This window comes from Pyrus communis, chromosome 9 (genome assembly GCF_963583255.1).
Source record: "Pyrus communis chromosome 9, drPyrComm1.1, whole genome shotgun sequence".
Classification (NCBI taxonomy): domain Eukaryota; kingdom Viridiplantae; phylum Streptophyta; class Magnoliopsida; order Rosales; family Rosaceae; genus Pyrus; species Pyrus communis.
In genome coordinates, this window is record NC_084811.1 from 23,380,228 (window position 1) to 23,397,936 (window position 17,709).

The 17,709-nt window shown below is 37.1% G+C and overlaps 1 protein-coding gene across 1 annotated transcript; it reads left to right on the forward strand.

Annotated features, from left to right (window-relative positions):
• The first annotated feature begins 832 nt into the window (after positions 1 to 832).
• Positions 833 to 14,221, forward strand: LOC137745100 (D-lactate dehydrogenase [cytochrome], mitochondrial-like). The gene is made up of 18 exons (XM_068484976.1): positions 833 to 1,165; positions 1,265 to 1,340; positions 5,802 to 5,902; positions 6,104 to 6,152; positions 6,494 to 6,586; positions 6,998 to 7,112; positions 9,172 to 9,232; positions 10,267 to 10,303; positions 10,377 to 10,438; positions 10,544 to 10,640; positions 10,833 to 10,907; positions 10,985 to 11,093; positions 11,879 to 11,988; positions 12,419 to 12,481; positions 12,813 to 12,892; positions 13,034 to 13,164; positions 13,451 to 13,494; positions 13,811 to 14,221. The coding sequence occupies exons 1-18, from the start codon at positions 909 to 911 to the stop codon at positions 13,928 to 13,930; spliced, it is 1,680 nt and encodes a 559-aa protein (XP_068341077.1). The 5' UTR covers positions 833 to 908; the 3' UTR covers positions 13,931 to 14,221.
• Positions 14,222 to 17,709: the final 3,488 nt, after the last annotated feature.

Sequence of the window (17,709 nt, forward strand, 5' to 3'; positions counted from 1 at the left end):
ATATGGATTTCATAGTTGGTCTTCCACCTTGTAAAGGCAACTGGGTGGTAGTGGATCGTTTATTGAAATATGCACATTTCTTTGCTTTGGCTCATCCTTTCTCAGCTTCAATGATTGCTCAACTCTCTGTTGACAACATTTTTAAGCTCCATGTCATGCCTACTTCTATAATTAGTGATCGAGATCCTATTTTCTTGAGTGAATTCTGGAAGGAGTTCTTCACACTACAAGAATCTACATTATGTTATAGTGGGTATCACCCTCAAACAGATGGCCAAACAGAAGTGATGAATCGATGCCTAGAAACATATCTCAGGTGCTTTTGCAGTTTGCAACAAAAGAAATGGGCTATGTGGCTATCTTGGGCAGTATGGAGTTTTAATACCGGTTATCATATTGTTACTAAGTTGACACCTTATGAGATTGTGTATGGTCAACCCCCTTCAATTATTCCCTCTTATGAACCTGGTACTACAAAAGTGGAATCTGTAGAGCAATGTTTGTTGGATAGAAACAAGATGTTGTCCCTACTTAAATCCAATTTGGAGGTAGCCAGTGTCGAAGGAAGGTCCCACCTTGGACGATGTAATACTAGTGGACTCCTTTCAAAACAGCCTTATAAAATTAGACCCATATTGACCCATATTAAAAAATTTCTATAAAATATTAACATAATTTAACTGTAACCATACGAATAAAAGAGGATGGGAAGCTGCCTCCTAAAATTTAACGGCTTGTGAAAAGTCAAAAAGACAAATTTTCAGAGCATGAAATAAAAAGTTGACATTTTGATTTGAGCTCAGTGGTCAGATAAAACTAGAATCACCAAGCATATGATCTAATCAAACACCCAAATTTCGTTCATTCCTGCATTTCATCAACAAAATCTCTGTACCTCCTAGACCGCCATGGCCATGGCGTCGTGGTTCTCTCGCCTCCGCCGTTCCTCACAGCGCTTCTTCTTCACCTCCTCCACGCTCCGAACCTCCATGTCCACCAAACTGGCGAAAGCCCAAAATACAACGAACTCCGAGAGCCCGAAAACCCCATTTCTCTTCTGGTCGAGCTCGCTGCTTCCGGTCGCACTCGCAGTCTCAGCTGGATCGCTTGCCCTCCGCCCCCAGTCGGACCCATCACTCTGTGAAGCCCCCAATGCAAATTCTCGGTAAATTTCATTCATTTCAATCAAATTTGAAAGCTTTTTCTTGTTTCTTGTTGGTATTGATTGGTTATAGGCTCTCTCTCTCTCTCTGATCGCACACAGCAACGAGTTTGTTGTTAAAGGGCTGCGCAAGGAAGTCCCACAAGAGCTTGTTGATGAATTGAAGGATGTTTGCCAAGTATTGCATTCACCCAATTTGGCAATCTGTTCAATTCATTGTTCTCTTTCTTTAATTTGAAAATTCCTGTTAGTGTTTTTGTCTGGGTCTATGATTGTTGATTGTTGGCTCAAACAAAGTAGAAAGTAGTCTAAAACCAACAAATGATGTTGGCTACTTTTGTGGTCAAAATTGATGGTTGGCATGCTACATGTGGGAAATAAAATGGATGCTCTTATGCCTAATTTGTGGTCAAAGAATGGATGCATTTATGCCTAATTCTTTTGACTTGATGAGAGGCCTTTGGCCTATAAAAGGAGGTGTAGGCATAACTCAAATACAACATCAAGGAAACAAGGAAGAGAGAAGAATAGTAAGAAGCCATTTGGCATAGAGAAGAATTTTCTCAAATTGTCTTGCTTTGTATTTTTGGTTTTCTCTTCCTATTGTAAGTGTGAGAGTTTGGGTTATTCGGGTCTTTGGGAAATTGAGTGATAAACACTATTGTATGTTCTCATTGATTATAGTGGAATACTCCGTCGTCTCCAAACTGGATGTAGGCATTGCCGAACCAGTATAAATCTTGGTGTTCTTGTTGGTATTGTTCCATTTATCTTTTGTCAGTTATTGTGGTTTATTTTTCACTCACACTTGGTTGACGCTTCCGCACAACAAGTGGTATCAGAGCCTAGTGTTTCGACTAGGCGTTCTCGTGGGAGTGAAAAATTTGCTGGCGCTACAGTCCCGTGAATAGTGCCGAGTAGATGGCTGGAGATAAAGATGAATCTGTGAAGGGGAAGGAGTCGACATCGTCTTCGTCGGCGTCTACATCCAATAGACATCAAATTGCTACTACAAGGTTAGAGGTTGATAAATTCAATGACTCTAATAATTTTGGTATGTGGCAATGTGAAGTTATGGATGTGTTGTATCAACAAGAGTTGGATATGGTTCTGGAAGATAAACCAGAAGATATTGATGACAAGCAATGGACACGAATTAATCTTCATGCTTGTGCTGCTATTCGATCATTCCTTGATAAGGAGTTGAAATACCCGTATATGAAGGAAACTTCTGCTAAGGAGTTATGGACAAAATTGGAGGAGAAGTATATGACCAAGAGCGCAGAAAATCGGCTCTTCTTGAAGAAGCGACTCTTCCGTTTTCAGTATAGTCCAGGTATTTCTATGCATGAACACCTCAATGATTATAATAAAATACTTGTTGATTTAGCAAACCTTGATGTGAAAATTCCTGACGAGGACAAGGCACTATGTTTGTTAAATTCATTGCCTGATGATTATGATCATTTGACAACTACTTTGTTGTATGGAAAATCCGAGGTGAAACTTGATGAGGTGTCTGCAGCATTGGTGAATCATGAGTGTCGAAAGAAGGAACTAAAGACTCACAATTCACAAACCGAGGAACTTGTTGCAAGGGGTCGAACAGTGGAAAGAAAATATGTGAAACGGGGAAAATCTCGTTCAAAGTCACGAGGGAAGTTTCCTGCTAAAGATGAATGTGCCTTTTGCCGCCAAAAGGGTCATTGGAAGAGAGACTGCCCCAAATTGAAGAACAAAGAGAAGGAGAAAGCGGGTCCTGAAGCAAATATTGCAAAATCTGGAGATGATGATTTCAAGTTTGCTTTGGCTAGTTCATCTGCTGATGGTCACACCAAGGAGTGGATTTTGGATTCAGGTTGCACCTATCATATATGTCCCATTCGAGAATGGTTTTCTAGCTTCGAGGAGCTGGATGGTGGAGTTGTTTTGATGGGTAATGATAATGCCTGCAAAACACAAGGGATAGGCAAAATCTGTTTGAAGATGCATGATGGAACAGTCAGAGAATTAAGTGATGTTCGGTATGTACCGGATATGAAGAAAAATCTTATCTCTCTGGGAGCATTGGAATCCAAGGGTCTCAAGATCACCATGAAGGGTGGAGTTCTTAAAGCTGTTTACGGGGCACTGGTGGTGATGAAAGGTACAAGACGAAATAACTTGTATTTCTTGAAGGGGAGTACAGTTATTGGTGAAGCAGCTGTCACCGAAGCTGCTGACGCAGATAGCACAGACACCACGAGGTTATGGCATATGCGTCTTGGGCATGCTGGTGAAAAAGCGTTGCAAGGATTGGTGAAGCAAGGCTTATTGAAAGGTGCAAAGGCATGCAAATTGGAATTCTGTGAGCATTGTGTGTTGGGTAAGCAAACTAGAGTAAAATTTGGCACTGCTATTCACCACACTAAAGCCATTCTTGATTATGTTCACACTGATGTTTGGGGACCTTCCAAGAATGCATCTTGGGGAGGTAGCCATTATTTTGTCTCCTTTGTTGATGACTTCTCTAGAAGAATATGGGTGTACACCATGAAGCGTAAAGATGAAGTCTTGAAGATATTCCTGAAGTGGAAAAAGATGATTGAAACGCAAAGCGGTCGAAAGATCAAGACTCTCAGATCAGACAATGGAGGTGAATATAAGTCTGATCCTTTCTTGAAATTTTGTCAAGATGAGGGTATTGTGAGGCACTTCACGGTTAGGGAGACACCGCAACAGAATGGGGTGGCGGAGCGCATGAACCGTACTTTGCTTGAGAAAGTTCGGTGTATGTTGTCTAATACTGGATTAGGCAAGGCGTTTTGGGCTGAGGCAATTACTTATGCAAGCCATCTCATTAATCGATTGCCAGCTGTTGCGAATGAGGGCAAAACGCCCATGGAGGTATGGTCTGGTAAACCTTGTACTGATTACAAGTTCTTACACATATTTGGTTGTCCTGCTTACTATCATGTCAGAGAAAGCAAGTTGGATCCAAGAGCAAAGAAAGCTCTATTTATGGGCTTTAGCACTGGCGTGAAGGGATACCGACTCTGGTGTCCAGATGAGAAGAAATTTGTTGTAAGCAGAGATGTGACCTTTGATGAGGCTGCTATGGTTAATCAGAACAAGCATGAAGGTGAAACTAAAACGACCGAGACCATGAGTAGCTCAAAGCAGGTGGAGTTACTGAAGACTCCAGTTGTTCCAGTAAGGTCTGATGTTACAGACACTAGTCCTACAGTTAATCATGATGATGAGGACGAGGATGATGAAGAGGAGGCACCTACCCAAGAGCCTCCACAGCAACAAGACTATATTGCAACCAGAAGATCGAGAAGGGAAATTCGAAAGCCTGCTCGATTTACTGATATTGTGGCATATGCACTTCCCGTTATTGAAGATGATATTCCATCCACCTACAAAGAAGCTGTCATGAGTTCAGAGTACGAGTTGTGGAAGAAATCTATGGATGAGGAGATGAAATCTCTTCATAAAAATAAGACTTGGAAGCTGGTTCAGTTACCAAAGGGGAAGAAAGAAATTGGTTGTAAATGGGAGTATGCCAAAAAGATGGAATCTTTGGGAAAAGACAATGTAAGATTCAAAGCCAGATTGGTAGCTAAAGGCTATGCTCAGAAAGAAGGCATTGACTACAATGAGGTATTTTCTCCTGTAGTAAAACATTCTTCTATTCGTATTCTGTTGGCTTTGGTTGTGCAGTTTGATCTTGAGTTGGCCCAACTTGATGTCAAGACTGCGTTCTTACATGGTGATTTGGAGGAAGAGATTTATATGTCTCAGCCAGAAGGTTTTAAGGTTGCTGGAAAGGAAAATTGGGTTTGCAAATTGGAAAAATCATTGTATGGCTTGAAGCAGTCTCCAAGACAATGGTACAAGCGATTTGATCGATTTACGATCGGGCTTAAGTTGCTCAAGTTTAAGCACTGCTTAGACTTGATTGGCATTGGTAAAATTTGTTGATTGCCCCATGGGGGAGTGGGAGACGACTATTGGGAGTTCTACTTAGAGGGTTTGCGCCAAGGTGGAGATTGTTGATTGTTGGCTCAAACAAAGTAGAAAGTAGTCTAAAACCAACAAATGATGTTGGCTACTTTTGTGGTCAAAATTGATGGTTGGCATGCTACATGTGGGAAATAAAATGGATGCTCTTATGCCTAATTTGTGGTCAAAGAATGGATGCATTTATGCCTAATTCTTTTGACTTGATGAGAGGCCTTTGGCCTATAAAAGGAGGTGTAGGCATAACTCAAATACAACATCAAGGAAACAAGGAAGAGAGAAGAATAGTAAGAAGCCATTTGGCATAGAGAAGAATTTTCTCAAATTGTCTTGCTTTGTATTTTTGGTTTTCTCTTCCTATTGTAAGTGTGAGAGTTTGGGTTATTCGGGTATTTGGGAAATTGAGTGATAAACACTATTGTATGTTCTCATTGATTATAGTGGAATACTCCGTCGTCTCCAAACTGGATGTAGGCATTGCCGAACCAGTATAAATCTTGGTGTTCTTGTTGGTATTGTTCCATTTATCTTTTGTCAGTTATTGTGGTTTATTTTTCACTCACACTTGGTTGACGCTTCCGCACAACAATGATGGTAGTTATAAATCGATAGTTGTATTTGATGATTTTTATAGGATAACATGACAATGGATTATGAGGAGAGGTATAACCATGGAAAACCGCAGAACAGCTTTCACAAAGCGGTTAATATTCCCGACATCGTTGTGTTTCCGAGGTGAGAAGCTTGCTTCATTTGCTTCAATGCCACCTGCATATTGCGTTTTCCTTTATGCTTCACGACTGCCAACTTTAGATTGAAAACTCTTCCACATGCGATGATAGTTTCCGTGCAAAGATATGCCCTTCATCTTCATGTAATATTATGTACTTAATTCTGATTTCCTCCACAAAATGTGTTTGGATTCATGATTTTCAGGTCTGAAGAGCAAGTTTCTAAGATAGTCAAGTCATGCGACAAGCATAAGGTCTGAATTTCTTTTTCCTTCCATAAAAGCTTCTATAAAGGATTAAAGGTTTTTTTTTTTTACCCTACCTTTCTGTTAATCTGTGCTACAGCTTATGCTTTTCTATGTTTAAAACTTCATATTTCCATTGGATTGTTCATTATTTAAAGTTTATAATTTTGGTTTGTGATCCCAATGATATAGTGAATATAATTTCTCACATGAACTTCCAGATTGAGAACAACATATGATTAAGCCCACATCTTATCTTGTGTATGTGATTTCTTAGATTCACAGGTTTTGGGATGATTAAATTCCCCTGTAGAAGTAATGAACTAGTTTCGCTTTTGTTTGTAAAACAGGTTCCAATTGTACCATATGGCGGAGCTACATCCCTTGAGGGTCACACCTTGTCTCCCAATGGAGGTGTTTGCATTGACATGTCATTAATGAATGTATGTATATGCACCCAGTGCATTTTAGTATTAGAATAATATTGAACTTTCTTTTTCTGTTTCAAGATATCACTTTGTGCTTCTGCTGGTTGGTCAAGTGTCAGTCCTTATATTTTGTAATAAGTAAACCTCATAATAGTAATCACATTTATGCAACTAATAAAGGTTGTAGAATGATTACTTGTAAATTTCTTAGTAAAGCGCCGAATTGTCTTCAGTTGTGAACATATACCCGGAGCAGATGCTTTCTGTTTAGCCTATATCACCTTTTCCCTCGGACAAATTCACAACAGAAAAGAAAAGTTTCTATGTTAGATTATACTATGAGTGTGTCTAATTCATATCCCTCTGTGTACATTTCCCTTTTGTACTGTCCTCCTGATGTTCCCCCCATTTTGTTTCAAATTTTAGCATGTTAAAGCATTACATATTGAGGACATGGATGTTGTTGTTGAGCCTGGGATTGGATGGATGGAACTTAATGAATACCTGGCTCCTTATGGTCTATTTTTTCCCCTGGATCCAGGTAAATTTCTTTTATGTTTTCTTTTTGTGCACAACTTATCAGACAATGTAATATATCCCTGGATGTGTAAGTTGTTTTCAGTTTCTTTCGCTATACTGTTTGAATAATTTTTCAAATAATTCGTAGCAGTGGTGCATTGTGAATGAAAAACTCTATCAGTAGCTGTATATAGGCAATGCATGTGTTAAAGAATTCTCTGATAATACTACTTTAGCTTGTCTTAATGCATATGTGAATTTGGTGCTCTCTTGCTTCACAACCTATAGGATAAATTTTTTACCTTTTAATATTGTGGTTTAAAGTGTATTGGACAATTTCAAGATCAGTTTGACATGGCAAAGTTTCATCTTACATATTCAAAATTTTTGAATAGGAGATTGGAATCTTTATGTGCCTTAATCTCTCTACCTATTATTTCTGTTAGAAGAGATACTTAATACATTGTCAAGTTGGAGTCTTGCATTTGTGAAAATCTTGTCTAATATCGATCCAATTGAGCTCTAGCCTTTTCTGTCCATGCTTACATGCTGGTATAGAATTGTAGATCAGTTCAATACATAGGTAGAGAGATTGCACATAAAGATTTTCTTCACATGCAATGTTTGTATGGAAGAGACCATTTCTTCTAACCCTCAGATTCCCAAAGAAGATTATAGGTTTGTGTTTTCTGGGTGGAGTTAATGATTTTTGGTGGTTGTTATATGTAGGAATTAGAAACACTGTTTAAAACTTTAAATTTGCTTAACTGCTTAAAAGTTAATCTGACACTAGTACCTTATCTTTCTACAGCCAGGCTGGAAACAAACCACAATAATGGATAATTTAGAATATAGTTCTGTTTACTAAATATATTGTTGCTAACCAAAAACTTCACTTGGATAATATTGTTTTATTTCAGTTCTCAATGATATGTGTTTATCATCAGTTTACTGTTTAATGTGTATTTTCTATTATCTTTAAAATTTTTGTTTGTAAGTACTATCCCTTGGTGTTACCATGTAGCCTTGAGTACATGGATAATAAATTGATAATTGAAGGCATGCTCCTTAAGTTAATGTAATTGTTCGTTTTTATCTTTTGTTGTATTAGTTTCACTTAATACACCGAGAGTAACAACCAGTGTTTTAAAAGGCTTGCCTCAGGGCGCGCCTGGGCGGCCTTTGAGGCTGGGCGTCAGTGTTCCCATCTCTGTTTTGAGGGAGTGGGTGGAAGGCTTTGCCGGAGTGCGTCTAGGCGGCGGAGGCGTGCCTCAGGGCGTCCGGGGCATTCATCTGGGCTTTTTTTTCTTCAAAATCCAGGTTTTCTTAAATGTTTTCTGCCGTTCTAGTTTCAACGAAGAAGAAAGAGAGACTTTCTCTCTCCAAATCCCATAAATTTCCATAATAATTGCTCCACTCAGCCTTTATTTCATTTTAAATACCCTATAAATACTCCACTCAACCCTTTACTTTCGCCATTTATTTCATTTTAAATACCCTATAAGTACCCCACTCAACCCTTTATTTTCCTTTAAATTCCCATAATTATTGCTTTATATCATTTTAAATACCCTATAACTACTTCACTTAGCCTTTATTTCCTTTTAAATACTTATAATTGCAACGTTCAGCCTTTATTTTGCTTGAAATTTTCCTATAATTGTGACCATTCATCCTTATTTTCCTTGAAGTTCTCTACACTTGCTTACAATAAAATAAATAATTATAAAATTTTGAGACTAAATGACATAGTTTCCAAGTACAACTAGACTCAGTAATAAAGAAGATGATATTATCTTTGATTTAGTTATAGTTAAATTTGTTTTTACAAATTATTATATTGTTATAAATATACTTATATATGTACAATATATATTAAAATTTTAGGTTACGTGAGGCTTCGCCTCACGCCTCATGCCTCGCGCCTAGGCTGGGCTATCCATTGGACGCCTCGGCCACACCCCCGCCTTTTAAAACTTTGGTAACAACATACTTGTTTTGATGTGTTTCTTTCCACCACAATTTGTCCTTGTTCTCTCCTAAGTCAAATTTTCGTGTATTTCATATTTGTACGCATACAGGGCCTGGTGCAACAATTGGAGGAATGTGCGCGACACGTTGCTCTGGTTCCTTAGCTGTTAGGTAATTGCTCTGCTCTTTTAACTTTTAAATATTTTATGGATACAATGACCTTATACACATTACCTACTGGTGTACCTGCAAATTTAACTGAATAATAGAGTTTTGGCTTGCTAAGTAGTGCTAATTAACCTTGTTTACTAGGCTTTAAACCGTAGCCTTTACTTTTAACAAAAGAAAACCTTAATCACCTACTCAAGTGTCTTGTTGAAGTTATTGGTCTAAGCACATATGATGGTGTCACCCTAGTTTTACCCATTTGTTAATATGTGTCGTGTGATGGCCTGAATCTTGGGATATCCAAAATAAACAAATAGGAGATTTAATATATAGACACAATATGTAAGATATATTTCAGAATAATAATCAATGAGACCTGGAAAGTTGCAATGATGAATGAAAGATTTTTCACATGAGTCTTCCAGACTTTCTTGATCCTGCTGTCCACTTAGTTTTGATCATGTTAAGATCTCTCTCTCTCTTTCTCTCTCTCTCTCTCTCTCTCTCTGTCTCTCTCTGTCTCTCACTCCCTTTCTCTTGTTACCAAATAGCAGCCCCATCGATCTTCGTCACAACCAAACTTCATATCTCAAACCAAGCCTGAGGAGACTGTTTGAGACCATATATCGCCTTTTTTCACCTGAAAACTTTCCTTTCCTTCCCCTGAGCTTGAAAACCTGGTGGAGGTCTCCACGAAGAAAGGCCCTTTTGACATTGAGCTGATGCAGTGACCAAGATCTGTTAGCTGCAACTGACAGAATGTATCGTATGGAATTGAGTTTAGCTTGTCCACAAGAGCAAACGTCTCGAGATAATCGATGCATTTGGAATTGATTGATTGCTTCTTTGTATTAAGTATTGACAGATACTATTTGAGTAACAGATGCCTTTGATTTTAAACTTATATACAATTAATAGTGTGATTATCTTATCATTTTGCACTATTGTTTTTTTATTCTATCAATGATTCCATGTAAAATTTAGTTTCATAGGTCTAGTTTAATATTGATTTTAATGATTTTGTTTTTGGCATGTAGGTATGGAACCATGCGTGATAATGTCATAAGTCTCAAGGTTTGTCAACTATCTTGACTGATGCTTGACTCAAATTTGTAATGTTGTATTTCTTATGTTGTTTATCTTCCAGGTAGTTCTTGCAAATGGAGATATTGTTAAGACTGCATCTCGTGCTAGAAAGAGTGCTGCAGGGTTTGTTTTCTATTCTATTTTATTTTATAACTATGTGGTTAATCTTTGAGGTAGTTCTCCCCAACTCAGGCATGTTGTGAACATTAAAATTTTTGCACGTCATAGGTATGATTTGACCCGACTGGTGATTGGAAGTGAAGGAACACTTGGTGTAATAACGGAAGTCACTCTACGCCTTCAGAAAATTCCCCAATACTCAGTGGTAAGTTGATAGGTCTATTCCTATAACTGATAAGCTTAATTTATTTGAACATCATGACCTCTTTGGACTCTTGTATGATTTTTGTCTTTCAGTTGATTACTTCTAGATGTTTACATTATCTTGAATTACAGTTACATTTGCAGGGTATACTTTTGTAATTCATTCTGTTATTAATATAAATTTAAATTGTAGGTTGCTATGTGTAATTTCCCTTCATTTAAGGATGCAGCAGATGTTGCTATTGCTACTATGCTGTCGGGCATTCAGGTAGAGTTTTAGGCGCATATTACATATCTGAATTCATAGTTCAGTTTCTTGACAGAGTTCTTCTTCATAACCATTAGGTTTCACGGGTTGAACTACTGGATGAGGTTCAAGTGAGGGCAATCAACATTGCGAATGGGAAGAATTTTCTTGAAACTCCAACTTTAATATTCGAATTTATAGGCACAGGTAAAATAAGGTCTCTTATTTTTCATCTTGTCTGTCATTTATTTTTGTTTTGGCTAAATACATTTCCAGAAGGGAGAACATCTTAATCATTGAGATAACTGCACTGCATATAAAAAACATATCTTTGTTTAAATCTTATCTATTGATGTTTTGACACAACAAGGAAAATGAGGAGCAATCTGGCAGTTCATGATCGTTTATGAACTGAAGTAATTAAATTGTTTAGGTGTAGGATCACAGCTTATTTATGATAAGTACATAATGGTGGTTTACTGGTTTGTCTTCTAAAGGTTTGTGTTTGCCTCATATTTTGGCAACTGCGGGTTTAGTGATTGGGAGGGCTATACCAGCACCTGGTCATCATCATTTGCTGAAATAAATGGGGGTAAGAAGAAAAGAAAAAAGAGGGAAACAAGAGAATATGTCCAAGAGGATACCAAGTTGCTGTGATTGATTGCCTTCTTCCATATTAATAATTGGAAATGGGCTAGATATTTCCTATACTGTGTAGTAGAATGCTTTTTTTTTTTATATAAATTTTTTTTAATAAATTTTTATGCTCTTTAATTTTTCCAAGCCTTGTGAAAAGAAACTATTTATGGATAATTTTCTCAAAGGTCTTGCCAGATTTTCTTATCAGTCCTAGTTGAATATGCTGAGCAGGGAACAATTAGTTTTCAATGCAAAGAACTAGTATTTTCCATGGGACAAAAGGCTTAGTTTGTTGACTCACTGCCTTCTTTCTACCTGTTATAATTCGTGATTTATTTTCTTTCTGTTTTTAGAGGCATATTCCCGTGAGCAAACCCATATAGTTCAACAGATTGTTTCTGAACACAATGGCTCAGACTTTGTTTTTGCGGAAGACCCTGAAGCTAAAAAGGAACTCTGGAAGGTAGTGAATACTTAATTGGTGTATGATAAATAAATGGAAAAGATGTATGAAAAATAGATGGAAGTCCTTTCTTGTATTAGTTGGTAAATTATCTCCTGGTATCCTTTAAAGGCACTTACTTTCTTTTGTTTCACTTATACTTCATACATAGTCGCACCATTTGCAATTAGTACTTGTATCACTTAATTGGCATCAAAATTAGTTCTGCATCATAAATATGTGGCTGCTAGCCACTTCCATTAATGGAACTCTGTTCCTAGCTGCAGTTATTGTCCAATCTTACAGCTTAAATTGCTACTCGATTTCAAATTGTTGTAATACCATACTTCCAACAAAGATGGTTGAGTTCTTTGATAGATTGGAGCCAGAGGCTTGATCCAACTTGTCCTTGTTTTCATTTTCTCTATTTAATTCTTTCTTTTACATGTAGATAAGGAAGGAGGCACTCTGGGCATGCTTTGCAATGGAGCCTAATTTTGAGGCAATGATTACGGTTAGTTGATATCAATGGATCTGAAAAAATTTCTAGACTTTTAGCATTTGTTCACACAGTTGCATAATGTTTTTTAATAGTTAAAAACTTGTTGAACATGCTTGTTTGCTCCTACAACAATCACTTTTAGGAATCCTACATTCGAAAAAATTATCAAGTTTTTCATTCGAGTTCCTGATAGTTTCAACCATTTGTTTGCCTACTAATCCTCATCATTTGTAAGAACGGAAGTATTATAAATTCTAAGAATTAGTTAATGGGTTACTAGAATGATATTTTTCTGGCTGTTTTGTTAAGTTCAAATGGTTCTTTTTAATTTTCATATATGCAGGATGTATGTGTTCCTTTATCATCTCTTGCAGAATTGATATCAAGGACCAAAGAACAGCTGGATGCATCAGAACTTGTTTGGTAATATCTGATCAAATAACTGTACTCCTATTATTCAGTAGAGAGGCGATGATGAAATATGTTGTGGTTCGCAAATAGCATGGAGGATTAAATGGGCTGACTATCAGTGTGCTTTTTTTTTTTAATTTTTCCTAACAACAGCACAGTTATTGCTCATGCTGGTGACGGGAACTTCCATACATTTATTCTCTTTGACCCTAACAATGAAGAACATCGACGAGAAGCAGAGAGACTGAACCATTTTATGGTCCATACTGCCTTGTCAATGGAAGGTATGGACTATCCAGGAATTCTATAGAATTTCTCTACTCTCCAAGTCAATGCATTGTTAAAGTAATATGCAAAGTGGCTGTTATTGGTTATCCTTTTTGGATTCTTTCTATATTGTGGTTTATTAATTCCATTAAGTTTGTTAATATAGTATCTTTACATGTAATAAACAACAGTTGATCTTATCAATTTAGTTAATTGTTTTCATATTTCGCTACCCAATATATTATTATAACACAATGGTCGACGAGTTAGGGTGCTAAAAGTTGGTATTTGAAAACTGAGCAGGAACATGTACGGGTGAACATGGCGTTGGTACAGGAAAAATGAAGGTACTTAGTTTTCTGTTGACTTGCTAGCCGTTTAATTTAAAATAGGCATGCCTATATGCTTTGGAATCTGGAATCTATACATAAATATATTAGCCAAATGAATATTATGCTTGGTAACTGCCGTTTCTGGCCAATGTTATGGGAGGCATATGTGGGCACAGATAGTTGAATCAGAAGCATAAATACTATATAGTGAAAGTTATGAATAAACTAGACGGACTTTGGGCGCTACGAGTAACAGACTTGGTATATCATGAAATATAGGTTGAAGACGGAGTATTCTTTATTCTAAATGGATTCTCGTTTTTGGTTTCAGTATCTTGAGCAAGAACTGGGAATGGAGTCTTTGAAGACAATGAAAAGAATAAAAGCAGCATTAGATCCCAACAACACTATGAATCCAGGAAAGCTAATTCCTGCTCATGTTTGTTTTTAAGAGGTTTACTCCCTATGCCTACCATCTTCCTTCCCGTTGCTGTTGGAATTGAGAAATCAAGCTGAAATCATTTCGTATGATTCTCTTACGTTCTTATAATCTTAAATGGTACCCCATGCATAAAAGGATTGGGGTGAAAACCTGTCTGCTAATCTTTGTTAATATTAAATATTTCTCTTAGTTTTGTTTGTTTTCCTTGGAAGCATTGATGTGGGAGGCAGGCCTTCGAGAAAACGATTTGAAAACCAATAACATGCATTGGAATAATAAGTGTTGTGTGTTTTAATGACATCGGAATTTGTTAAGTCTGTTGATGCACAAAATCAGTGAAGACTTTGGAACAACTTAAAGTGTTAAGTTTGTGACATTCGTTCGGTTGCTCCGGTCACTAGTGAGGATAAATACGTAAAGAGATAGAGATAGGGAAGCAAACATAAGATGTACGTGGTTCATCCTAAGTTTTGGCTACGTCCACGGAGTAGAGGAGTTCTCTTTAATAGTGAAGGGTTTACGCAAATACACAAGTTGAAGCATAATCATCATTAGCAGGTTTTGATGACCAGTTTAAGTACCATAATGACATTAGGAATTAATTGTAGGAGAATGATCTTCTTTTATAATTGAGGAGAGTCTTCAGCTTTTGTTCGCGGTCGAATTGGGACTCTATGAGCTTTATTTTGATGTTGACATGTGTCGTGCTATGATTGGCCTCCTGGTTGAAGGGAAACTCTTGTGCTTCGGCAGGGGTGCCTCAACATGAACCCTTTCAGTGGGTTCTTGAAGGTACGACGTTTACAGGTGCTTGGTAGTTTCGGGATTGGTCAAGTATGGTACAAACAAAGTCAATTTCAATTATGATGAGAGTCCTTTAGGAAATTGTGACATTTATGCTTTCCTTATCTTTACTTGAGAGATTTTTCAAAGTGCTCGGAATACGGGACGGTACCGTATATGCCGTATGTTATAATACAAGTGGAGATAAGTATTTTTGTTTTCAAGTTTCCCTCAACTTATATAAAAACATATGACGTATTATGGTGTGTGTGCCCATGTTCCGAGCACGCTGAAAAATCTATCTTTACTACCATTAAATTATGATGTCATACAAGTATTTTGGCAAACTTGATTGAATTGAAAATACATTTGCCTTGTCCAATTAAAGTGAGTGTTTCCTCCTAAAATCAATCGTTTGAGTTGGTCCTGGTGGCGAAGCCACGATTAGCGACGTGAGTGATTCTGTTGTCCTTGGTTGAGTGATTCGCAAATATTTATCCCGGTTCTTTCCATTTACCCTTAGTTTGTCCTACGTCAAGCATTGTTGTGGGTTAGAGTGCGAAAACCTCTAGTAACTGGTATCTAGATCAAAGAGAAATGTAAACGATATTTGTTTGAGTCGAATGTAAACGAGCCCCCCTCTTATGAATGCTGGTAGTAAAGAAAAGTTGGATGTGATTACATTCTGTGAAGTCCAAACCTCTTTTTTTTTTTTTTTTTTGCTTCTGTTTTTGCTTGAGAAATACAAACGTTATGTTGTTTCCTTAAATTTCATTCTTCTATTTCCATTTCTTCCTTTCTCTAATGTCTTTCCATTAAATTATTTATCTCATATTTTAACTTTTGCTTTTCTTATGCAATCGATATTTGGGGAGAGGAACTTGAATACAGAATTTCTGCGCAAAGACAAACTATCTTAACTGCTTTAGCTACAAGTATCTTTGCATAAAGAGTTGAACGTAAAACTTGTTAATTATAAAGTTGAAGTCAATCCCTAAACTTGTCAATCTAATTTTATGAAGGAATTGGCCAATGGAATAGATGTCCCATGGCTCCACCATCTCCAATGGTGCCCCCCCCCCCACCCGTGCGACTGGACTCGCTGGCAATTGGGCCAGTCTCGGCCCAATCACGCTCCAACGTGCCCCACGCGGTGTGCTTGCAAACCTTTCCTGATAGGGGTGGGCCCCACTGTCAGCTGTTTGTCGGCCACCCAAAAATCCCAACGGCTATAATTTGAATCCAAGGGCTTGGTTTAACGGACCGTTGGATCAAGATCCAACAGTCCAGATTCAAATTTAATTTTTTAAAATATGTTATTTTAAAATACATTGAATCCAATGACTGAGATCGAATATAATCAAATCTAATGGTAAAAAAAAAAAAGATCTAACAGCCCAAATTTAAATCCAACGGCTAAAATAATTTTAAAAAAATATTTAAATATTTGAAGGCTTGCTTTGTGGAAAATTTAGTAATTTTTCAATATTTATCGGAATTAAAATTTTTTTAAATTAAAATGTTCATAAAATTAATTTACAGTAGTCTACATATTTATTTATTTTTTTTTTAAATTTAATTTAAGAAAAAAAATAGCCTAAGTTCATTCTTTAATAATTCAGGGCTAAATTTTAGACCAGAATGGTTAGAGCAAAAAAACTGTTTCTGGGTTAAAAACTAAAATTTTCGGGTTAAAAAATTTGATTTTTAGCTCAACCATTGAAGTTGGTCTTAGGTGGGCTAACATGGCTCAAAACATTTACCGGGAGACATGGATTGGAAGTCAATGAAGGAATTGGAAACTGCCAAAACAAGAGTGGGACAAAATAAAACTCTGATAAGATTCGCATGGATTTGAATAAAGTATCTTGTTTTTTTCTTTAGAAAGTTTTTGATCCTCATGATTATCTGATAAGGCCATTAACCTTAAATTGGAACCAATAATTGATATGAATCTAGCACCTAAAGGAGTTAGGCCTCAGGTACAGTGATTCTACCATCTAATTATGTTATACATAAAGCTCGCTTTATTCGAGCAATATTAAAATCTAATCGAGATTGTATGTAAGGGAACATAAACTCGAATGTAAAAGAAGAGTATGATGCTTTAGTTATTTAGACTACGCATATGTTCTACATGTGATTTGGTTAGTAGACGTAGTTTGGTTAGAAAGTGAAAATAGAGCTTTGGGTAGTTTTAGCTAAGGCTGGTTCGATATAGAATACCGAACTGAAAACGGCATACCGAATCCCAAAACGATTATTTTCAGGATAGGAATCTGAGGACTGATCCCTAATCGAAATTTGGTACTCCCGAAATGTTTGCGGTATTTCAGATGGGATCAGAATTGGTAAGCAAAACTCACGGTCCAATTCTAGATCAAAAATTCCCAAATTCGCTTCAGAATCCCTAATTTAGAAGCCCAAATTCCAAATCCCTAAATTCAATTCAAAATAGAAATTAAAACTTCCAAACCCTAACCCCAAATTCAAAATGAATTTGAAATCAAACAAACTGTATGAACTATGCATATGATCAAGGCCGAGAGACCTCCAATTTCGACTTTCGAGAGAGAGAAATAGAGATGTGGTGTGTGACCATGACTATGGACTGGTGGTCGGGTGGATTTAGGCGATGGAGTTAGGGGAGGAGGACTGGAGGAGTGCTCGAGATTTGGTTGGGTTTGGGCGGATGAGAGCAGTCGGAGAGAAATAGAGAGAAGGTGAGGTGAAATCGAGAGAGGGAGTTAGGGTTAATTCGAACAAACGGTTGAGATTAAATCTCAACCAAATCCAACGGCCTACTATTTAATTATGATGTATTATTTTCGGTTCGATATGGGATTACTGAACAAACCTATGTGGAAAACCAAATTCCGTACCAAAATTATCGGTTTTGGTTCGGTATTGAGTACCGATATTTTTGAGAATGTTGGTTCAGAATTTGTTCGATTCGGTTTCGATTTGGTCTGATTCAATTTCGACATTTTCAATATTTTTTTCCA

Coding starts and splice junctions, on each gene's coding strand:
- LOC137745100 (XM_068484976.1), top strand. CDS start 909: ATGGCCATGGCGTCGTGGTTCTCTCGCCTCCGCCGTTCCTCACAGCGC. Junction 6,153..6,493: donor AGTCATGCGACAAGCATAAG/GTCTGAATTTCT, acceptor TTTGTAAAACAG/GTTCCAATTGTACCATATGG. Junction 13,495..13,810: donor TTGGTACAGGAAAAATGAAG/GTACTTAGTTTT, acceptor TTTTGGTTTCAG/TATCTTGAGCAAGAACTGGG.